This window comes from Mastigoproctus giganteus, chromosome 7 (genome assembly GCF_048544385.1).
Source record: "Mastigoproctus giganteus isolate SK-2022 chromosome 7, ASM4854438v1, whole genome shotgun sequence".
Classification (NCBI taxonomy): Eukaryota; Metazoa; Arthropoda; class Arachnida; order Uropygi; family Thelyphonidae; genus Mastigoproctus; species Mastigoproctus giganteus.
Window position 1 is genome coordinate 33,676,926 of NC_143581.1, and position 25,132 is coordinate 33,702,057.

The following is a 25,132-nucleotide window of genomic DNA, read 5'->3' on the forward strand; positions in this document are numbered from 1 at the left end:
AAAACAGCCTATAGATGTTACTTCCCAGAATGCTTCCCATTTAGAATTTGCAGTTGATAACATCATCAGATGGTCCCACTGAAGAGAATTTAAAACCTGCATGAGACCTTTGATTAAAGGTCTCATACAGGTTTTAGATATTGCACCTTTGATAGTAGTTATTTTTAAATAGATTCCAGTCAGCTCTGATCACTGCCAGCTAGATGTTCCTTTGTATGGAGATTCTTAATGCATGAAGAGTCACTGCTGATAATTATATCAAGAGTATTCCTTTTTTTTTTTTTTTTTTTTTTCCTCCTCTTTAACATGCTGATGTGGAAAAACACTCATCCTATAAATCCACTAAAGCCTTGCTACTGTGTTAGTGACCAACCCACAAGGTCTAGTTAATATCTGAAATATTTAAAATCTCCCATTAGAAAACATTCTGATTTATTGGCCCACTCTATTTATATAGTTGTTTGTTATACTCATCACAGGCATATAACACATCCTGCTCATTTTTATTTTCCCAGTACTTCATATCACACCAAACTGACTCAACATTATGCTGCTCACCCACATCATCTGGGAGCACTGTGTTAAATACTGTGTCCTTCTTAACTAAGAGCATAACTCCTCCTCCCTCCTGTTCTATCTGTCTTTCTGGACACATTGTACTCACCATATTCAAGTTCTGCATACCTTATATCTGCGTGGCACCATTTCTCTCTCCAATATCCCTGCAATATCCACATTTGATGACCTAACCACTACTTGAAATTCAACAAATTTGTTTACTATACTCCTAACACTAGTGTACATGCACCCATTTTTACTCTTAGTAACCCTAACAAGGCCTATGTATTTGCTTGTCCTAGAGTATCCTCAGCAGGCCCTGTAATCCTGGACACTTTGCTTTCCAGGCTGCTGTGTATCCTAATAGAAGCAGTGCAAGAATCTCTGCATGTGCCTGCTGTTAATCTATTGTAACCCCTCCACTTATCCTGGACATTTTAAACATGACATATATTCAGCCGCCCACTATTCATCATCTTTAATACTTCTCATAATTCCACCACATTGTCTGTGGATTTCTTGGAATCATAGTACCCCTGCTTCAAACTGAAGTTGATGGCTGGCTCACAGTCTGTCTGGTTGATCATTTGTCATGTGGTCTATTGGACATAATATACTTTGAATGCTTCTTCACCTCGGTCCACCAGTTGCAAAAACAGGTTGTTTTTTGCCTTGAACACTCATGGCAATAAATGCATGTTGACAGGATGTCCAAGCAAATTCTCAAAAACAAGCACAATTGTGATTTCATTCTTTACAGTATTTCTTGGCAAAAGGGGTATATAAAAACAATGTAAATCAGAATAGCATTGCCAAGTTTAGCTAAAAGATATAAAAGGGAACCTTTGTTTGACCTACACCAATATCTTAATTGAACAGCAGGTTGGATATTGGAAGTTTTATATGTAACTTTAATTGTTTGAAATCCACATAACCAAATGGTGAAAGAGAGGTTAAGAAGAGAAGAAAACAATGTATAAAGACAGAAGGAATTTGATTTTTTTTTTTTTTTTGTGTGTTCATTTTTAATTAAATTTTAGTAATATTACCATGTTGGTTCCTATACTAAATTATAGGAGAGTAAATCGGCGACTTTCTGTACTATGTTACTTTCACTTTTTCTTTAATTAATTAGGAATAAATTTTCAAAGCAATATTATCTTTCTTTCTCCTTATCTTATTTTTTTATTGATTTTTTTATAGCTAGCTCTTAGAGCTGGAAATGAAAAAGAAGAAGGAGAAACTGCTGATACAGTAGGTTGTTGCTCTCTAAGAGTCGAACATATTACTCTGCATGATGAATTAGATGGGAATAAAAATGTTGTTAAGTTTGATTTTATGGGCAAAGACTCAATCAGATACCAAAATAAGGTGCCTGTAGAAAAAAGAGTTTTTAAAAATTTGAAGATTTTCATGGAGAACAAACAGCCTGGTGATGACCTATTTGACAGACTAAATGTAAGTACTTCCATTTGTTTTGCAGTATTAAAATATTTATAATTGTATACTGATGTGTATGGAAATAAGAGAAAAGAAGTGACTATTAATCCGGCAGTGGTGGCAGCATCCAAAATTTTGCAGAATTGGTGGCGGGTCATCTAACAGAGGTGAGCAAATTTCTTTTTAGTTTCAAAAAAAATGTTATACACTTGGTCGTCGACTTACGACCTATGCAACTTACGACCACAAAAAAAAATAATAATAATAATAAATAAATTAATAATAAATCAGGAAGTCACTACTGAGGACACCCATAACCCAGGTGAAGAGGCACATCGATGACGGGAGGCCTGAGAACAGCACCAGGCACATACACTCAGTCGCTCTCTCTCACATACACCCAGTCGCTTTCAAGCATCTGTTGCGTGTGGTGTATTAATTAAAATTCTACTGAAATACGCATAAAATGTTTAGTAAAAGGAAAATGCCTTCATCTACATATACGCCAGCTAAGAAGTCAAGGAAAACTATTGATTTAGAGTGTAAAATGAAAATTATCCAGCAGTATGAAGACGAAAAGAAAGTGAATACGATAGCACGTGACTTGAAGTTATCACATTCCACGGTATCGACGATACTTAAGGACAAAGAAAGAATTCGGGAAGCTGTGAAAGGTTCTGCACCTATTAAGTCTACAATTTTAACCAAACAACAACAGGAACCCATCCATGAAATGGAGAAATTGTTGTTTGTGTGGATGGAAGATTTAATACAAAAAAATACACCCACGAGTCTTCATACAGTGCAAGCAAAGGCTAGAAGTTTGTTTCAGAGTTTAAAATCACGCGCCGGAGACGATTACGCAGAAGATTTTCAGGCTAGTACTGGGTGGTTTAAGCATTTTTAAAAAAGATTTGCTTTGCATAATGTCTCTTATAAATAAACAACTCCTACCTCAACCCAAGAACATGACCCTGACGATGCACAACCCAGCACAAGCAAAGATTAAAAATTGATTTTGTAAATTTCATTTGTATTAATTTTTACATTAATTTTAGATTGTATTTTTGTGTTTATAGTACATTATGTACAGTATTATTTTTCACATTATGTACAATATAATTATAGATTGTAGTTTTGTTTTTTTATAAACAGTATGAATAATAAACCAATTAAAATGTAGAGAACGTTTGAATTTAACCTCAGAGAGAGAGATAGCCTAGCGTAGAAACGAAGGTATGTACAGTATCGCTAAGTAAAAGATGAAAACATTACTGTATTTAAAATGAAAAATAAAAGATGATAAAAATTTAAAAGATTATAAAAATAAATTATAGAGATGATAAAAATTTAAAAGATTATAAAAATAAATTATAAAGATGATAAAAATTTAAAAGATTATAAAAATAAATTATAAAGATGATAAAAAGATTAGAAAGGTTAAAAAATACTGTTAATAAATATATGGCCGACATACGACCAGATCGACTTACGACCTGTCAGTCAGAACAGAAGTCGGTCGTAAGTCGACGACCAACTGTAATGGGGTTCTTCTTTTTAGAGAATACCAACATTTCATCTTTTTTTAATGGATTGTAATGCTTAATTTATGCAAGTTTTCTATTTAAAAAAATATAATAAATTATTTAAAAATTACTGTTTTTACACCTTTTCATTTCGAAACAAAAAAAGAATGATAATTCTGGTGAAAATTTAAAAAAAAAAAAACATTATAGACAAAAGATGTAAATTTTGAATCTATTAAGACTTCCATTTTGAGAGACTGTGTTCTCTTTAGCATTAGCAAGGGCACATGATGCAAGAAAGCAAGCTTATATAGCATCAGCCAACAAAAAAAAAAAAAAAAAAAAACACACACACAGACCCATTTCACCCATCCACTCACTCCAAATGTCCAGTTCTGCTTTGAATCTGTTTAAGCTATCAACTTCTACAACGGCAGATGGAAGTTTGTTCCAGCAATCAACCACCCACTGGCTAAAGGCAAACTTCCATTCATCTATCCTACAACTGTCTTTCATCAATTTCAATTTATGCCCTCTCAGGTGATTATTCTGAGCAAGAGGAAGAATCCCATCAGCATTGAGCATGCTCAAATCATTCAAGGCTTTATATACCTCAGTCAGATCACCTCACAGGTGCCTAGTCTCCAGACACTGTAATTTGCAAAACTTAAACCTTTCTTCATAAGAGCAACCCTTTGTTCCATTCACTAATCTTGTTGCCCTTCTCTGTACTCGTTCCAATAGCTCTACAAACTTCTTAAAATGAGGCCTCCAGACCTGTATACAGTACTCACGGTGTGACCTGACCATTACCTTATAGAAGGGGGTAATCACCTCCTTATCCCTGCTAGAAAAATTCCTATATATCATTGACAAGACACCATGAGCTACTCTTGCAGACCGTGTGCACTGCTCAGAAAACTTCATATCTGCCTGCACAATTACCCCCAGGTCCTTTTCACTCTCTACCACTGTCAGTGTAGTAACACACAGTTGATACGTTACTCTGGAATTACTGCTTCCCATATGCAGTACTTTACATTTGTCAATGTTAAACTTCATTTGCGATCTCTCAGCCCATCTGCTCAACTTTTCTAGATCCCGTTGCAGCAGCATACTGTCATTAGTGTCATTAGCAACCCTGCCGACCTTTGTATTGTCTGCAAATTTGGACATTAAGCCTGGTATACCATCATCAGTATCATTGATGAATACAGAAAACAACAATGAACCCAACAATGAACTCCACTAATAACATTAGTCCACGAAGAGCAGTGTCCATTGACCACTCTCTGTCTTCTCACACTCAACCATCCCTTTATCCATAGCAGCAATTTGCCTCCAATGCTGCACTGCTCCAATTTGTGCAGCAGTCTTCCATGTGCAACAGTATCAAAAGCCTTTCTAAGATCCAAATATATGATATCAAAATTATTCTTTGCATCCAGTTCCTTTGTAGTATCCAATCAATTCAGACAAGACTTCCCCTCAATAAACCCATGCTGTTTCCGAGCTATAACTGAAGTGTTGTCTAGATGATCCTGCAATGCTTCTTTAACCAGTGCCTCCATTAATTTCCATGGAACAAAAGTTAAACTAATGCGTTTGTAATTAATTGTGTCTCTCCTTGATCCTCCTTTGTGGATTGAAGTTACATTTGCACATCTCCAGTCCATGGGTACCCCCCTGAGTCCAAGGAAACTCTTAATTATGGGTAAGGGTTTGCTTACTTCCTTTGCTGTCTCCTTTAATATAACTGAATAGATTCCATCCACCCCAGGTGCCTTTCTTGTGTTTATCTTCAACAGTTTCTCTTCCATTTTACTCACAGTTATTACAAGATTATCTATCTTACTGTGAGAGCTTAATACCCCTCTAGCATTCCCCTCTCTGAATAACTCCTCATGTATGATTGTAGATGCAAAATAATTATTTACTTTGTTAGCTAACTGAGCAGGATCATCAACAGTTGAACCATCGATATCAAGTGGACCAATCTGATTCATCCCCTTCCTTCTAGAGTTTACATAAGTAAAGAACTCTTTGCTGTTTTTTTTTTTTTTTTTTTGCATCCTTTGCCGAAGATTTCTCATAATCTGCCTGTGACTTGGTTACAGACCAGTTTATATCTATCATAGGCTTCTGAGTCACCTGTTAATTTATATGTATCCCATTCATTTTTTTTCTCTGCCACATGTCTAATTAATTCATGTGACATCTCGTTAGGCCTTAATCTTGAACAGTATTTCTTAGTTGGTATGAAAAGCCTTGTAGCTTCCAAGATTAATTCTTTGAATGCTTTCCATTTTGAATTTTCTACTGGTAATATCATCAGTTGGTCCCACTGTATAGAATTTAAATACTGTCTCAGACCACCGTAGTCGCCTTTACGAAAGCAAAAACTCTTTCCTTTACCCTTGAAGGTAGTTACCTCTTTGAGTAAATCCCACTTCAGCACACTGTGATCACTGCCACCTAGTGGTTCCTTTATCTGCAGATTCTTAATGCACGAAGAATCACTACTGATAATCAAATCAAGAGTATTGCTCCCTCTAGTTGCCTCCCGAACATGCTGATGTAGAAAACAATCATCCAATAAATCCACAAAAGCCTTGCTAGTGTGTGTGTGACCAACCCACAAATTCCAGTCAATATCTGGGAAATTAAAATTTCCCTGTACAGTTTCTTATTATACTCATCAGTGTCATTAGGGCTATAACACACCCCTACTCCCAATTTGATCTCCCAATGCTTATGTCACTGGCGCCTCCGTAGCCAGGTGGGAAGGAGCAGCAGTGCGTAACACACGCTTCTTGATTAGTCCGGGGTTCGAGCCCGTCACCACCAAATACGGAGGATGCGGAAAGGTCCGGGAATGACCACCGCATATTCCCGGAGCAATATGGCCTTAGTTGCTAATGCTCCTAAAAACCAAATAAACAAACAAACAAACAGCTTATGTCACTCCAAACTGACTCAATACTGTACTATCCAGTGATGGATAGTGCAGTGCCTTGGATTTTATGAGTTTCTTAACTAATAGCATAACCCCTCCTCCCTCTTATCCTGCCTGTACACATTGTACTCCCCAAATTCCAGTTCTGCATTCCTTACATCTGTGTGACACCACGTCTCTGATATCCCAACAATATCTACTTTTGATGTTTTGAGCAATACCTCAAATTCATCAAATTTATTTACCAAACTCCTAGCATTGGTGTATACGCAAGTATACATGTACCTGCTCCTATTCTTAGCTACCCTAACACAACCCATGTGTTTACTTGTACAGCAGTCTCTGAAATAACCTGCATCTTGTTTTCCAGGCTTCTGCTCATTCCAATAGAAGCAGTGCAAGAATCACTTTCACCTCTGCCAGTGGCTACTGCTAATCTATTAGTCCTTGTACTCCCCTAAAGCTAGCAGTTTTCTCACCCACCTAACATTGCCTCGATAGCATCAGCAAATATTCTTGCACCCTTTCTATTTAAGTGTATCCCATCCCTGTAGAAGCAGACTCTCCTGTTAACAAGTACGGACAAGGCTGAAAAAAATTCTACCCCTTGAGCCTTGCACAATCTTTCCAGGGCTGAATTGATCGACAAGGCTCTCATCATATACTCCCTCCTATCGTGTCTGGGCAGAATTGCAGACACTTTCAAATTCAACCCTAATTCACGGCTTTTTTTCAACAGTGACCTGTACTTGTTAAGTAATTCCGCCGGTCTCCTACTCTTAATATCATTAGTGCCAACATGTACAATAATATCACCTTTTGTGCCCTTAAAAGATATCCGCTCTACAACGTCATCAACCTTTGCCCCTGGCAGAGATACTCTGGTCCTGTTCCACCTATCCTTTTTACATACCATGTTTCCCGTTTCCCTGACAATAGAGTCGCCAACAACTACTAGTTCCTGTGGGACCAGCGCATTCTGCCTTGGAGATTGCCGCTGTGTTGCGTGATGATCAAGTGCAAGCTCTGGCGTTGATGTGGGCAGCTAAGAGCTTGATGGGCCCCTCAATTTAGATACTTTGAGGGCATCCACCCTGTCCTTCAAGCTCTCATATAGGCCCAAAACAATGCTGAGTTGTTGCCTGATTTCCTCACACTCCTTACATCACACACACACAAAGACATCCTCCTTGGCAATATCATGTCCCGTACCTGATTGCTCCACAAACATCAAGGAAGCAGTGCATTTTAAAAGGCTGTGTTCTCAGTTTCCCCCCTCAGTTCTCCCCCTGAGCCATAGCACTCCATTTAGCTTGAGCCTTTTGCTTTGCTGCTCTGGTCTGAGTCATGATTTCGATTCAATTTCAGTACAAAATTATAACACTAAACTTGTATCCCAACTCAGTTATAATACTATATATCTATATATATTTTTTCAGTATCGAGTATTATCTTCGAGTTCCGTTATATAACTTCCATATCAAGTTATGTATTAATTAATTATGTTACGTTTGTAAAATCTAAGTCGTTATATGTATTTAGTTTAAAAGTACAACTTAATTGATAATGAAGTTTAACAAGATTAATAAATTTTACTGATTAATTGATAATATTATATACTATACTAAGCTAACGCTATCTAGTTCGGGATATAACGTTGTATCATATAACAATGGCGGCAAGTTACGAATAGTAAATCTACGGACACTTAAGTATTAATTAACTTCCAAAATCTCGCTGTCTCGATTCAGAATAAACCAAGGATTTTGTCTAGGTCTACAGGGTGTCTCAAAATGATTGGTACAAATGTTTAGGGGAGGTAGGTAACATCTAAAGGAATGTGAATCGCATAGGAACCCATAACCGGAAACATCACCGTAAGTTGGTACAAGGCGCGGTTGAGGGTGCCTATGTAGCCAGGTGCGAAGGAGCAGCAGTGCGTAGCACATGCTTCTTGATTAGACCGGGGTTCGAGCCCGTCACCACCAAATACGGAGAATGCAGAAAGGTCAGGGAATGACCACTGCATATCCCCGAGCAATATGGCCTTAGTTGCTAATGCTCCTAAAAACCAAATAACAACAACGGCACTGTAGGCGTTGCATGCACGAAGAGCATGCATCGATATAAGAACTGTGAGCTGGCAGACATGCACCTAGTGTATGGATTAGCAGGGGGCAATGAACAAGCCACTCAATGAATTTATGGAGAATGCTTCGCTGACATGTACCAGACCACCATTTGTTTGCGCGTGTGCATCAAAATTTGTGCGGTTATGGGTCATCTAGAGGGAACAGGAATAGTGCGGGCAGACCACGTTCAACGCGAACTCCCGCCATGGTAGAAAATGTGTTGAATGCCATCCAGAATAATCCTACTACCAGCACATATGCCGTTGCCTCTGGCTTAGGAGTGTCTCGTTGCAGTGTACAGCTTGTCTGGCATGACGATTCCTTACACCACTTTAATCTCCAAAGGGTTCAGTTACTGCTACCCCAAGATCATCCTGCACGTGTGGCTTTTGCGCAGTGGTTTCTCCAAGAAAGTGTTCAAGACTTGAATTTTCCAGCCTATGTTTTGTTCACAGATGAGGCTTATTTCACTCGGGAAGGCTTATTCAATCAGCACAATGCTCATGTGTGGGCTCACGACAACCCACATGGTGTGCGCCCCCATGGAGCACACGTCGCTTCGCAATAAATGCGTGGGCAGGTATGGTCGGTGACTGCTTAGTCGGCCCATACCTGTTACCATCCCGCATGAACTCTGCTAAATATCGGATCTTTCTTGAACAAGTTCTACTAGGGTTATTTGATGATGTTCTAGCAAATGTGAGATGCAACAATTGGTTTCAACATGATGGAGCGCCTGCCCATTATGGAAGGTGTATTTGTGACCATTTGAACAGGCGTTTTGGGCGTCGATGAATTGGCCGTGGTGGACCCGTTGCCTGGCCCCCACGCTCACCTGATTTATCGAGCCTTGATTTCTTTCTGTGGGGGTCCCTCAAATCTATCGTGTATGAATCACCTATGGAGACAGAAATGGATTTCGTGGCGAGATTCGTCTGCCCTGCTGCTACTGTCAAAGAAACTCCAGGTATGTTCGACCGTGTCCGCCAATCCATGTTGCGTTGGTGTCACGCATGCATCGCGTCTCATGGTGGAACCTTCGAGCATCTGTTGTAACATCATGAAATGCATCCATCTCGTACTCCATTGTTAATATTATGTCAAATAAATGTTTGCCACTAATTGCTGTCTTGTGTTATTTCTGCTTCTTGTGCCTCTGCTACTACTTTCCCGTGACGTTTCCGGTTACGGGTTCCTATGCGATTACATTCCTTTAGATGTTACCTACCTCCCTCCCCTAAACGTTTGTACCAATATTTTTGAGACACCCCGTATAAGCTACTTATAGAAAATAATTTAATATAACAATTAGTCAATAAAGCAGCTGAACATAGCGAAAAAACTTTCTGTTTGCCGGAGCTGCAAAACTTGTAAAACATGTGGATTGGATACCCTTACCAATACTAACTAATAACCTACAAAATCTTTAATTTAAAATTTAAACTAAGTATCGTAACTAGGAATATAAAGCTACTCTAGAAAATAAATTAATATGCCAATTTAAGTTAATAAAAGTTAACATAGATGAGTTCTGAAGACAGGCTGGTTAAACTCTAATATCAACAAAATTCCAGATGTTAACATGATTTGATTCTGACCACATGATATGATGTGGTCACAATTTGATTCGATACTATGATGTGGTCACAAAGGAACTGGATGCAGGGAATAACTTTGATATCATATATTTGGATCTTAGAAAGGCTTTTGATACTGTTGCACATGGAAGACTGCTGCAAATTGGAGCAGTGTCGCATTGGAGGCAAATTGCTGCTATGGATAAAGGGATGGTTGAAGGGGAGAAGATAGAGAGTGGTAATCAATGGACACTGCTCATTGTGGACTAATGTTATTAGTGGAATCTCTCAGGGTTCAGTATTGGGTCCATTCTTGTTTTCTGCATTTCTAAATGATATTGATGATGGTATATCAGGCTTAATGTCCAAGTTTGCAGATGATACGAAGATTGGCAGGGTTGTTAAGGACACTAATGACAGTACACTGCTGCAACAGGATCTAGAAAAGTCGAGCAGATGGGCTGAGAGGTGGCAAATGAAGTTTAACATTGACAAATGTAAAGTACTACATATGAGAAGCAGTAACCCCAGAGTAACGTATCAACTTTGTGGTACTACACTAATAGTGATAGAGAACAAAAAAGGACCTGGGGGTAATTGTGCAGGCAGATATGAAGTTTTCTGAGCAGTGCACACGGTCTGCAAGAGTAGCTCATGGTGTCTTGTCAATGATATACAGGAATTTTTCTAGCAGGGATAAGGAGGTGATTATCCCCTTGTATACTGCCTCCGTAGCCGAGTGGTCAGGAGCGGGAGTGCAGTAGCACACGCTCTTTGAGTAGACCATGATTCATGCCCCTGACTGCTGAATACGGTCGATCTGCCAACCCGCACTGGACCAACATGGCAGATTATGGTCTATTTCCCTCAGCATGAATTGTTGAGGAGGCTTCCATCCCAGTGGGTTGATAATGGCTGCACTTTACCTTTTATCCCCTTGTATAAGGCAGTTTTCAGGCCACACCTTGAGTACTGTATACAGGTCTGGAGGCCTCATTTTAAGAAGGATGTAGAGCTGTTGGAACGAGTACAGATAAAGGCAAAAAGTTTAGGGAATGGAAATGGGGTTGCTCTTACGAAGAAAGGCTTAAGTTTTGCAAATTACAGTGTCTGGAGACTAGGCACCTGCGAGGTGAATTATACCTCGCAGGTGCAAGGTATAAAGTCTTGAATGATTTGAGCATGCTTAATGCTGATGGGATTCTTCCTCTTGCTCAGAATAATTGCCTGAGAGGGCATAAATTCAAATTGAGGAAAGACAGTCAGTTGTAGGATAGATGTGCGGAAGTTTGCATTTAGCCAGCAGGTGGTTGATTGCTGGAACGAACGGGTGAAATGGGAGCTTTTTTTTTTTTTTTTCTTCTTCTTTATTGTGGTGCTGCATAAGCTTGCTTTCTTGCATATGCCTCTACTAATGCTAACTTAAAGACTGGATAGACTGAAATTTGATCACCGCTCACTAAACTCTAGATTGATCTTGGATCTAAATCAATTGTTAAAAAACAAAAATACTGACAGATTCATTTAATAAAATTGTGTTCGTATAAAGCTGTGAATTGTGGTTTTTTTTTTTTTTTTTAAGTTTTTTTTTAAATCATTTAAACTATAAATTTCAATCTTTTTCAAGGTTGAAATTTCAGAGCCTTGCTATAGGGTTTCATAAGTTTCGTGCCTTCCTGGTTGAACAACATGGGATTACTGATGCGCATTAATGTACAAATTAAATAAAAAAAATTAATGAAACATTTGTAAAACCACTACAATCTCAATGCAGCACACTTTGAACACTAAACTACTTTTCTAGACAGTTCAGAATCTTGGATGTTTCTTAATTTGTACTAAAATCATGAATTTTAAAGAGTTTACATTTGTTAATACTGTAATAAAATCTAATCCTCCCCGTTCATTGGGTTTGAATGATGCCAGATTTTAAAAATTTTTGGGTTTTAAAGAAGTCAACCCAGTGATTGAGCAGTCTTGGAAAAGCATTTAAGTGGATATTAAGAACTAGCAATTGAACTTGTTTATATTCATAATATATGAACATTTATAATAGCAACTAAAATGTTATGCCATTAGTTACAAATGTAAATAGTTAAATTTGTTAAATGTGAAAAAATGGCAGACACACATCAAATGTTGTCATATACTGCCAATTTTAAAAGCATGCCTAGCACAGTATATCCTCATTAATTCAGTATCAGATTATTTGAAATGCAATATTTTTCAAAGTTACTACCCTATCTCAACTAATGAAATAGGATTTTATATGCCTTTTAAGTATGGATAATTCAAAATATATGTACACTGAAATTAGAAATCTGAATTAGTTCCCATGACATGTAAATAGCTTTCATACTTTGAAAAGACTGCCAAAATCAATTACTGTCAAACATCATTATGACTAAAATGAAGGGACTGTAATGAAAATATGTTTCTGTACGGTATACAGTATATGACAACATTTGATGCTGCCTTTAAATTTTTCATTGTTGTCCACATCCTCAAAATTTGTATACTATGTAGAGATCGAATCATGGGAAATTTGCATACAGTACCAATAAATCTTGCCATTAGCTCACACATAATACATAAAAATAAAATGTATACCACTGAAATATACTATGCCCAACTAACAAAACAAAAACATGATTTCTAAATACAAATAATGTCACTTCTTAAATTTTTCACAACTACAGCAGCATATGCATCTCCAGTGATTGTTTTCTTTTGTGGCATGTAATCTACCTAAAGAATTCCCTCCATGTGCTATGATCATCATAATGGAGCATTGGGTCTTGAATTTTTTTTGGGTAGCGGCGACCTGTGGTGTTTCCAGATTTGTGAAAATTTGTCTCTTGTTTCTGGATCCTAGTGATGAATCCATGTTTCATCACTAGTTACAATTCTTGAAAGAAAACCCTTGTGGATCTGCATCATGAATGCATAAACTTTCCCCACAAATTTGAGTCTTGCATTGTTTCTGAAACAGTATAGATATTCTTGATTCAGTATAGATATTTCTGAAACAGTATAGATATTCTTTGACACCTGACAAGAACTGATCTTTGACATAGCCAAGTTTTTGTGCAAGATGGTGAGCATCGGCCCTTTTGGAAATATTACATTCTCTGGCAATCATAGACACTTCAATATATATATATATATCCTGCGCAAACCAGGTCTTCACCATGGATTCTTGACTGTTATTCTTCGTTGCTACTTAGACCAAAATTTTATCTGGTATTCAGAAGAGGCTGTATTACTATGTACATAGTTTTCATGAATAATTTTTGGTTAATTTCCTTCCTTCATCAAAAACTTGATGATGGCCTAATGCTCCAATTTTGTTTTCCTTTGGTTTGGCTACTTTAAATATCTTCTGTTCTCCCCTACCCTTAATAAAATAGAAATTTATCAAGCCCATTTATAGTCAAGACTGACTATTATATTTATAGGTAGCTTATTGAATTCTCCTCATATTATTACAAAGCCTTATTTTTTGATGAATTATTACAGAAGTACTTATTTTGTTTCTATATTAATATCTGATTATTTTACTTTCAGACTGGTACACTAAATAAATATCTTAATGAACTGATGCCACAATTGACAGCAAAAGTCTTCAGGACATATAATGCATCACACACATTGCAGGAACAGTTGGAAGAATTAACGAAAGGTATCACATTTTTTAAATATAAATAATTTTTAAAAATGCATATCATTGTAGATGTTTTCTTACTTAAAATTACATAGCTGTGTGAGACATTAATATTTCTTACTTAAAAAAAGTATTTCTTCTTCACTGCAGCTGAGATGACAATTGCAGAAAAGCTTAGTGCATACAGCACGGCTAATCGGGAAGTTGCCATTCTTTGCAACCATCAAAGAACAGTGTCAAAAACTTTTCCCAAGCAAATGGAGAATATAAAGAAAAAGGTAATTTTTTCATATTCTCTTTTTAGCATATTATTTATCATTGCTTATTATTATTAATAGGTTAATATGAAATTTAATAATTTAAATTAATTCCATAATTCCTGTTTATCCTTATTATATGCATTCCTTTGCTGTGAACATTTCTTTTTCATTGTGCAGAAAAAGTTTGAATAAGCTGGATTCCCATGTATTCAGGAAGTGGTGGTTGTTGCCTGATATTTTTTTTTTTTTTTTTTTTGTCCACCTCCCAGAAAATCAGCTGTTGACTTCATTGCATGTCTCAAGCAAGCAAACTGACCAGAATATATATAATTTGCACACATGGCATGGGCTGCCTCACCACTTTAATCTGAATTACCATTCGCATTAAGAATGGTTATTTATACAAGAGAAATGTTGCCCTCTTTTTTTTTTTTTTTTTTTTTTGTATTGATTACAAGTATCAAATAGCAAATAATATCCTGTAATGTGGATACCTTCTCTAAAAAAGGTATATAAAATTATACATAATAAACAAACAACACTGATTGTTTTAATGTACTGAGCTGCATGGCTAGGCAGCAAAAATGGAACTTGGTGATCTTTTCATTTTTTCTTTTGATCCTCCAATGCAGAAGTATTTTTTTTTCTCTGATATCGGTTAATTATTTTCATTTATTATCGTTCTCTTTAGCAGTCTTTTCTAATTAGACATTTCAAATAATTCAATATCAAATTAACGAGGATATAATGTAATTTCTTTCTTCATAGAATCAGAATTTGTGTGAAATGGTAAAAGTGCTGAGGGCGAAAAACAGATTTTTAGGAAGAAAGTACTCAGAATTATGGATAAAAGAGGGCCTGTTTACATGATGCAGCCAATCAACAAGATTTGGGGTGCATTTCTAATTTCTTAGGCAAACAAATGCATCTCTAACACAAACATAATGATAAATATATATTTTTTTTTGCAAAATAGAAATTTGTTTTCCTGAAGTTTCTGATTGTCAGAAAAGGCTTTAAATTAAGCCTAAAATTCTACTAACTTTGGTGTGGGAGCAATATTAGTTACTTTTGATGCAGAAAATTTTGCAATTCAGGCTAGCCATTGCTCTAACAGGTCAAACGTAAGATCAAATAAGCAGCATTTTTATCAAACACCATGTGAATGTTTATAGGAACTTCAAAGCAATAGAAATATTTAAGATATTAGGAGGGGAATATACACTGAGTGATCACTGAATTATGACCACCCCCCGTGAAAACCGAATGTGGCCCGTTGACCATGTGAAGTACAAGAGTGCTCAGTTAGTTGATCTACATAGCATAGATAAGGTGTCAGTGGTTCAGTAGATAGTAAAATTCCGAGCGTGATGGGTAAAAGGAAGGATTTATCAGACTTTGATAAAGGACAGGTTGTGGGAGCTCGACGAGCTGGTGCCTCAATTCCCCAAATGGTTGAACTGGTGAGGTGTTTGAAAGCCACCATTGTTAAAGTGTACCAGGACTGGCACTAAAATGGCCAAACAATGACCCAACGGCAAAACTGCAAAGGTCAGTGAAAGGTTGACATTAGAGGTGAGCGACAGGTCCAATGACTCAAACAGGCACAGACTACCCAATGCAATTTTGGCCAACTCAGAACAATATCTAGCATGACCATGCATTGCACGCTCACACGCATGGACTATACCAGCAGAAGACCCCTATGGCATCCTCTCCTAACCAAGGTTCATTGGCATAAAAGACTCTCCTGGTGCAGAGAGCATGCAAGTTGGATGTCAGAAGACTGGAAGTAAGTGTGCTGGTTGGATGAGTCACACTGTGGATAATCGTGTATGGATTTGGCGTCAACAACATAAGGTTCTTGATCCATCATGCATGGTATCAAAAGTGTAGGCCAGTGGAGGCAGTTGTGTGATGTGGGGCATGTTGCACTGGCAGGAACTTGGACCCATGGTGCATGTGGAACAACGTACCAGTGGTCTCCACTATCGTCAACTGCTTGCTGACTGTGTACACCCCGTTATATTACGCTTTTTCCCAAATGACGATGGTGTCTTCCAAGATAACAATATGCAGAGCCATCGGGCACTTGATGTGTAGGAATAGTTTGAGGAACACAGTTCTGACTTCCAGCATATGAATTGGCCTCCGAACTCCCCCTGATATCAATCACATAGAGCACTTGTGGGACACTATGGAAAGGCATATCAGGCATCTCAATACACCAATCACCTCTGTACCTGCATTGCTGGCCGCATTACACACAAACTTCCGCATCACTTCCAACATCTTGTTGAATCAATGCCACGTTGGATAGCTGCTGTACTGAGGGCAAAAGGAGGACCTACAAAGTATTAGGTTGGTGGTCATAATTCAGTGATCTGATCACTCAGTGTATCTGAAAAGTTTTTATAGTATAAGGTAGTAGAATTTTAATGATGTTAAAATGAAGTGCAAGTTTGCTATGCTCAGAAAGAAAAGGGAAATGAAAACTCTAAAAGGTGTGCCTTGTGGCATTGATAAAATAAAATGAAGGATGTCTTTCCTGGTAGGGAAAGTTAACAATTGAAATTAAATTCAGTGATTTGAACTGCTCTACAACTTTTGCACACAGTAGGTTATACTGAGGAGTAGAAAGACAAAATATTAAAATTGCCTTACACTGTGGTGTTAATTTTTATATTTAAATTTGGAACAATCTAAGTTATAACTTCTTAAGTATAATGTTTCTTCTGAGCAAGGTGGAAAATAAACATTAACATTATTGAAGTGATAAACGCCTGTTTAACACGTTCAGTTGCAACTGTTCCAAACATTAGATAATGAACTTTGCTATTGAAAAAGGTCCCCCCCCCTTTTTTTCCCCTTCTTTCAAATATAATTATTGCACCATTTCCTATTCACTCTGTTCTACTTTTGAAGAAGAAATTATAGCTAACATTAATCAATTAAAATATCATTTTAATGAAATGAAAACCATGTTTTTTAATCGAAGATATCAAAACAATATGAAAATAAGAAGAAACCATCACAAGAATTTTGCTGTAAATTAGGCCAGCCTTCCTTGTCATTTTGACATTGCCTTTGATTTTGCAGTGACTTCAATTTTATCCCCTCACTCTTGATCTAGAAAATTGTTGAAGTGGGAAATACAGATTTCGTGTGGATTTCATCCAGAAGAGGCAACCTTTGGCATGTGATCTCTGTTAGAAAAACAGCCAGTGTTTTCATTACAGTTGGTTCCTCCTCTTCTCCCTCAATAATGAACTGATCTCTTAGCATAAAGCAGGATTAGCTGATTGAAAGTAGTGGTGATTAGAGGAGCAAGACCATTGGTTATTGGTCTAAAGCTAAGCAGGGCTTCTCTAGAGTATATAATCATAATTGTAATGGAGATTAAAGTGGCAGTTAAAGTAAGAGGAGTTTGTCATATATCAATCATAACTGGACAATCAAATTAATTTGGTGCACAAAATGGTAATTAAAACAACAATACACTTAATCTAGGATGCTGGTTATGATTAAGCAAAACATTGCCCCTGGATAAAAGGACTTCTTTCTGAAAAAGATGCAACAAAATTACTGGTGATATGTTGTTCTGTGTACAGTTCCATGCTTTGAAATCTCTTAACCTCAACAAAATATTTAGCATAAGTGCTCAGTAAATTACAAGGCAATCAGTAAGCCACCATTTTCACTATTGAAATATTATAGATAAGTGTGTTAACTTTTTTTTTTGAAAGGTTTCAGTAGTTCTTTTATTATTTATTATTACATTTTTAAGCCCAGATTAATCTGATACGATTGAAAGAATAAATATTTCCTGAAGAGTGTGAATTGTCATACAATATAATGATTAGTAGACTTCAAAGATAGCACTTGGTGGCTGTGAAAAAAAAATTTACCATTTTGTATCCAAGGATAATTAAAATGTTCTCTCTAAAATTTCCACTTCGTTTTGAAGAACTTTTAGTGGGAACTGTACAAGCCTCATTGTGTTCAGTAGTTAGCAGGGTTTTTTTTGTCCATAAGATGGGCAAAAGGCTGTCGTCTTGTGAATATTTTCTTCGATAGGTTGAAGATTGTTCAACTTGCTTTAATGACATTATCTGTTCTTCTGAAGCTGTGTTCCATCATATTGGCGATTTTGTTACAAAGGGCAGAACAGCTGTAATTGATCAGAAAGTGACTTTAAAAATAGTAATTAAATGCATCCAGAGTTGGCTTGGTAAAAAATTATATCAACTCAATATAATTGAGTTGCTCAGATCATATGCATTATCAGTGAGCCATTTTGGCTGCTCTTGAACTCCTTTGTATAATGTTTATCTAATAAAGTTTTTGCACATGTAGATGAAATGAGAGTATAATAAAGAAGTGAACTTCTCTTTACACCACTATTTCATCTATTAATGATATTTGAATTTACCAAACCTAGATTAAATGAACTTTTTTTAGGATAGCTGTCCATTGCACTTTTCATTTGCAGTTTTGTAATTTGCCGTATACTCACTTTCCACAGAAATGGATGGTTAGATGGACCAATAAAGTACAGCCATTAACAAAACCATAAAGTGGTAGGCTTGTACTCATAGGATATTCTTAGAGGCATTCAGATGAAATGCTTTGATCTTTAACCTTGTCTTTTTGCTGGAGTAGTTAGTCAAAACTTACTTTAAATGGATAGTAATGCATGTCCTCGCATACCTCTCATAGTAAACCAGTACCTTCAGAGAGAGAGTATTATATCCCATATGGAATGGCCAGCAAGATCTCGATCAAATTTCTGGGTTGCAAGTTCATTCACAGTTCATAGGGCATATTAAAGTAGACATTTTAGTATACAGTTATTTCATCTATTAGTGATTTTTTATTGCCAGAACTAGTGATTAATTGACCTTAACTAGTCATTGGTGTTCTGTGTCTAATTTTTTTCGAACATCTAATCCTAAATTATGACCACTAAAGCTTACTTCATTTGGCAATGATTGTACTTCATAATCTACTCCAGGTATCAAGTGCCTTACTCCACCGCCATAGGTGGAATAGGACCAGGGTATGTCTGCCAGGGGCAAAGGTTGATGACGTTGTAGAGCGGATATCATCTTTTAAGGGCACAAAAGGTGATATAGTTGTACACGTTGGCACTAATGATATTAAGAGTAGGAGACCGGCGGAATTACTTAGCAAGTACAGGTCACTGTTGAAAAAAAGCCGTGAATTAGGGTTGAACTTGAAAGTGTCTGCAATTCTGCCCAGACACGATAGGAGGGAGTATATGATGAGAGCCTTGTCGATCAATTCGGCCCTGGAGGGATTGTGCAAGGCTCAAGGGGTAGAATTTTTTTCAGCCTGGACTGTACTTGTTAACAGGAGAGATTGCTTCTACAGGGATGGGATACACTTAAATAGAAAGGGTGCAAGAATTTTTGCTGATGCTGTCGAGGCAGTGTTAGGTGGGTCGGAAAACTGCTAGTTGGGGGGGATACAAGGACTAATAGATTAACAGTAGCCACTGGCAGAGGTGGAAGTGATTCTTGCACTGCTTCTATTGAAATGAGCAGAAGTCTGAAAAACAAGATGCAGGATATTTCAGAGACTGCTGGTAGTCATTGCGGTACAAGTAAACACATGGGTTGTGTTAGGGTAGCTAAGAATAGAAACAGGTGCATGTATACCTGCGTGTACACCAATGCTAGGAGTTTGGTAAATAAATTTGATGAATTTGAGGTATTGCTCAAAACATCAAAGGCAGATATTGTTGGGATATCAGAGACGTGGTGTCACACAGATATAAGTAATGCGGAACTGGAATTTGGGGAATACAATGTGTATAGAAAGGATAGACAGGACAGGAGGGGAGGAGGGGTTATGCTATTAATTAAGAAACACATAAAGTCCAAGGAAGTGAAGCCAGTCGACATCGATGGACAGGGCAGTGTCGAGTCAGTTTGGTGCGACATAAGCATAGGGAAATCAAAATTGAGAGTAGGAGTGTGCTATAGGCCTAATGACTCTGATGAGTATAATAAGATATTGCACAGGGAAATAGAGTGGGCCAGTAAATCTGAGAGTCTTATAATGGGGGACTTTAATTTCCCAGATATTGACTGGAATTTGTGGGTTGGTCACTCGCACACTAGCAAGGCTTTTGTGGATTTATTGGATGATTGTTTTCTACATCAGCATGTTCGTGAGGCAACAAGAGGGAGCAATACTCTTGATCTGATTATCAGTAGTGATTCTTCATGCATTAAGAACCTGCAGATAAATGAACCACTAGGTGGCAGTGATCACAGTGTGTTGAAGTGGGATTTACTCAAGGAGGTAACTACCATCAGAGGTAAAGGGAAGGGTTTTTGTTTTCGTAAAGGCGACTATGATGGTCTGAGACAGTATTTAAATTCTATACAGTGGGACCAACTGATGATGTTACCAACAGCAAACTCAAAATGGGAAGCATTCAAGGAACTAATCTTGGAGGCTACCAGGCTTTACATACCAACTAAGAAATATTGTTCAAGGTTTAGGCCTAAATGGTTGTCAGATGAACTAATGAGACATGTGGCAGAGAAGAAAAATGCATGGGATACATACAAATTAATGGGTGACATGGAAGCCTATGATAGATATAAGTTGGTCTGTAACCAAGTCACAAAGGAGATTAGGCAGGCAAAGGCAGACTATGAAAAATCCTTGGCAAAGGATGCAAAGAAAAACAGAAAAGAGTTTTTTACATACTTGAACTCGAAAAGGAAAGGGATGAATCAGATTGGTCCACTGGATATTGATGGTTCAACAGTTGAGGATCCTGCTCAGGTGGCTAACAATCTCAACGAGTATTTTGCATCTACATTCACGCATGAGGAGTTATTCAGGAAGGAGAATGATGTAGGTAAAGTAAACATTGGCAGTGAGCTGGATGATTTTGTAATAACTGAGAGGAAAGTGGAGGAGAGATTGTTGAGGATAAACATAAAAAAGGCACCTGGGGTGGATGGGATCTATCCAGTTATATTAAAGGAGGCAGCAAAGGAAGTATGCAAACCCCTAGCCATAATTATGAGAGCTTCTTTGGACTCAGGGGAGGTGCCCATAGACTGGAGATGTGCAAATGTAACCCCAATTCACAAAGGAGGATCAAAGGCTGACACAAGTAATTATAGACCTGTTAGTTTAACTTCTGTTCCAGGTAAATTAATGGAGGCACTGGTTAAAGAAGCACTGCAGGATCATCTAGACAAGAATTCAGTTATAGCTCAGACGCAGCATGGTTTTGTTAAGGGCAGGTCTTGCCTGACCAATTTGATTGGATACTATGATGTAGTCACAAAAGAACTGGATGCAGGGAATAACTTTGATATTATATATTTGGATCTTAGAAAGGCTTTTGATACTGTTGCACATGGAAGACTGCTGCACAAATTGGAGCAGTGTGGCATTGGAGGCAAATTGCTGCTATGGATAAGGGGATGGTTGAGTGGCAGAAGACAGAGAGTGGTAATCAATGGACACTGCTCAACGTGGACTAATGTTATTAGTGGAGTTCCTCAAGGTTCAGTGTTGGGTCCGTTGTTGTTTTCGGTGTTTATGAATGATATTGATGATGGGATATCAAGTTTAATGTCCAAGTTTGCAGATGATACAAAGGTTGGCAGGGTCGTTAAGGACAATACTGACGCTATGCTGCTGCAACAGGATCTGGAAAGGTTGAACAGATGGGCTGAGAGGTGGCAAATGAGGTTTAACATCGACAAATGTAAAGTGCTGCATATGGGAAACAGTAACCCCAGAGCAACGTATCAACTCTGCGGTACTACACTGACAGTGGTGGAGAATGAAAAGGACCTGGGGGTAATTGTGCAGGCAGATATGAAGTTCTCTGAGCAGTGCAGACGAGCTGCAAGAGTAGCGCATGGTGTCTTGTCAATGATATACAGGAATTTTTCTAGCAGGGATAAGGAGGTGATTATTCCCTTGTATAAGGCAATGGTAAGGCCACATCTTGAGTACTGTATACAGGTCTGGAGGCCTCATTTCAAGAAGGATGTAGAGCTGCTGGAACGGGTACAGAGAAGGGCAACAAGATTAGTAAATGGAACAAAGGGTTGCTCTTACGAAGAAAGGCTTAAGTTTTGCAAATTACAGAGTCTGGAGACTAGGCACCGGCGAGGTGATCTGATAGAGGTGTATAAGGCTTTGAATGGTTTGAGCATGCTCAATGCCAATGGGATTCTTCATCTTTCTCAGAATAATCACCTCAGAGGGCATAAATTCAAATTGAGGAAGGACGGATGTCGGATAGATGTGCGGAAATTTGCCTTTGGCCAGCGGGTGGTTGGTTGGTGGAACCGACTTCCATCACTTGTTGTTGAAGTTGATAGCCTAAACAAATTTAAAGCTCAACTGGACAGGTATTTCGAACGAACGGAGGGGTGAAATGGGAGTGGTGTGTTTTTTTTTTTTTTTTTTTTTTTTTTATTTTTGGCTGATGCTGAATAAGCTTGCTTTCTTGCATCATATGCCTCTGCTAATGCTAATGCTAATATGTTTTTGGCCACGATTACACCTGTTCATTGGTAGAAGTCTGTGTGATCCTGTCCATTTCACGTGATCTGATTTAGGCACCACTCAGGTCACACAACTTTACAGTAGCTTCCTGCACATATATATCATGTGACCTCTTTGATTTAAATATATCGATTTAAGTATATAATAATAATAATAATACAATGTTAAGGCAGTACTGTATTGATTTCAATAAATTGCTAAAATAAGATTTAGGTTAAATAATCACTAGCCAATGATGACTTGAATGCATGATATAATGATGGTTAGATTCATGTTTCATTATATTGATAATTTTTAATACAGATTAAAGAAAAAGAAGAACAAATTAGTATTTTTAAGAAAGAATTTAAAAAAGTCAAAAAAGAATATAAGGAATCAAGTAATGATAAAAATAAAAGGTAAGGAATTTTTATAATTCAGTTAGTATAAATTAAGTACATTTAACTTTGGAAGTTTTGATAAATTAATTAGTATTCATTATTAGTAATAAATTGATTGATAAGTTTATATAATTTCTATCACGGATATTCAAATATGCATCTGGTTAAATACAACTCTCAATCAAATGTCTGGGTTGAAAGTTTGCATAGTTCATAGGGCACATTAAAGTGAACTTCTGTAGTATACCATTATTTCATCTATTAGTTGATAGATTATTCACCAGTCTAATGATTAGCATACCATAAACAGGCATGAGACCATTTATCCGGCTACCCAGTAACCTGAGGGTTGCCGGATAAGGAGATTTTCCGGAATTCAGGTAGCCAGGCCTAAAATGCACGAAAAACACAAGAAATGTAAGAAAATAAAATATGAATATTTATTGAGCTGAGTTGATTCATATCAATTACATGGCATCATCAGAAGAAATATCTTGACAGTTTTGGGAAGATGTAGCTGATGGGATAGATACTCCAGAATTTGAAGGCTGGGATTCAGGCATATGCTGCACATGTGCCTGTAGAGTTTTTACCTTGGAAGCCAGTTTCTGAAATATATCCTTTAAGCTAAGTTGTTTTAGATATTTTAGTCTTTCTTTTATAAGCAATTCTTGAATTTTATAAGGAAACATTATGTGATGCTCTGTAGCAAAACTCCTCTGTTTCCATTCCACGAATCAGTTCTGTTATTCATTCTTTCAATACAGATTTTTTTTTTTTTCCTTCAACAATATCATCATTGCTCTCATTATTTTTATTTTCATTCATTACCATGTCACAGATTTCACTGTCTGTTAGTCTGAGGGTAACTCTAGCATCATCATCAATATGGAGGCACTCTTCCACTGCACCATAATCCAACAGCTCGGCCTCAGGACATGACAAACTTTTAGCAAAATTCAAGTCATCGACAATTTTCTTCTCTCTTGACACCCTAAGTCAAATGAAATCATGTTCTTGTTCGTGATCATCATCAAAGACTGATTCTTTCAATAAATTATTTCAACCATATTTTAAAGTGTCTTCATATCTTGACATATTTTAAAGTGTCTGATATCTTGGCATTTTACTGTTAAAAATGTCATTGTGTAAAACAGCATTGTTTATATTGAAATGTTATCTTGGTATTGTTCACAGACAAATAATTTTTTTTAAAAAAATGTCAAAAGGTTCTGAGTGATCTGTTAATTTGGGAGAACAATTCAGGCAGGAACTGAATTTGAGAGTGTGATAAGGAGATTTTGAATCAAAGGTTACAAAATATTTTAAGAGGAGACTCAAGACAAATAAGTCTGTAACAAGGAACGTCAGAGCAGATATATGATAACCATTTACAATAGAAGAAATCACAAATAATTAGGACAAATGAAATGAATGATGGTTGTTTAAGAACCCATTAGTTGAGATTTTTAAAGAGTATGTGTCACTTCAAAGATTGTATGGTTCTTCTTTTACCATATGAATTTGCTCTATTAGTTTTACTATTTTTGGTGCTCTGAAGTAGATGGGACAAAATTGGGGTATTGAAATAATGTTTTTTAGATGTGCTGTGCATTGGTGTAAGGTAGAGCAACCCCTCAATTACAATCCTGATAAGTAACTTGTAAAGCAAAAGTTTTTAAATTGAGAGTGCTTTTCCTATAGATCTCATGGTTTAAGATGTGTTTCAAAATGATAATGGCTGACTCTTCCCCCCCCCCCCCCAGAAATGTATGCCAACCAGGATAACATTAAGATTTATGCAAGATCTATATCTTAACAGCAACATTTAAAACTTTTAATAATAAAATTTTATAATAGCATATATTCTGGCATATAAGTCGACCTTTGAAGCAATAAAAAATCTAAAATTTTTCAGTTTACTTATACACGGAGTACAAAATCCTAAACATAATTGGGACAGAAAGACATGAATTGATTCAGCATATTTTACAATATATTGCATTGTCAATTGAATTGTATTTTAACTAAATAAATATAGCGACCTAGTTTTTACAAATGTAAC

At 37.0% G+C, this 25,132-nt stretch overlaps 1 protein-coding gene across 1 annotated transcript in view; it reads left to right on the forward strand.

Moving 5' to 3' along the window:
* LOC150082804 (DNA topoisomerase I, mitochondrial-like) overlaps positions 1–25,132 on the forward strand; it is a 214,617-nt gene that overhangs the window by 173,045 nt on the left and 16,440 nt on the right. Inside the window, exons 11-14 of the mRNA XM_090378288.1 lie at positions 1,762–2,016; positions 13,757–13,871; positions 14,004–14,131; positions 22,991–23,085. Of these exons, the coding sequence (XP_090234414.1) occupies positions 1,762–2,016; positions 13,757–13,871; positions 14,004–14,131; positions 22,991–23,085 (593 nt within the window). The remainder of the gene's footprint in view (positions 1–1,761; positions 2,017–13,756; positions 13,872–14,003; positions 14,132–22,990; positions 23,086–25,132) is intronic.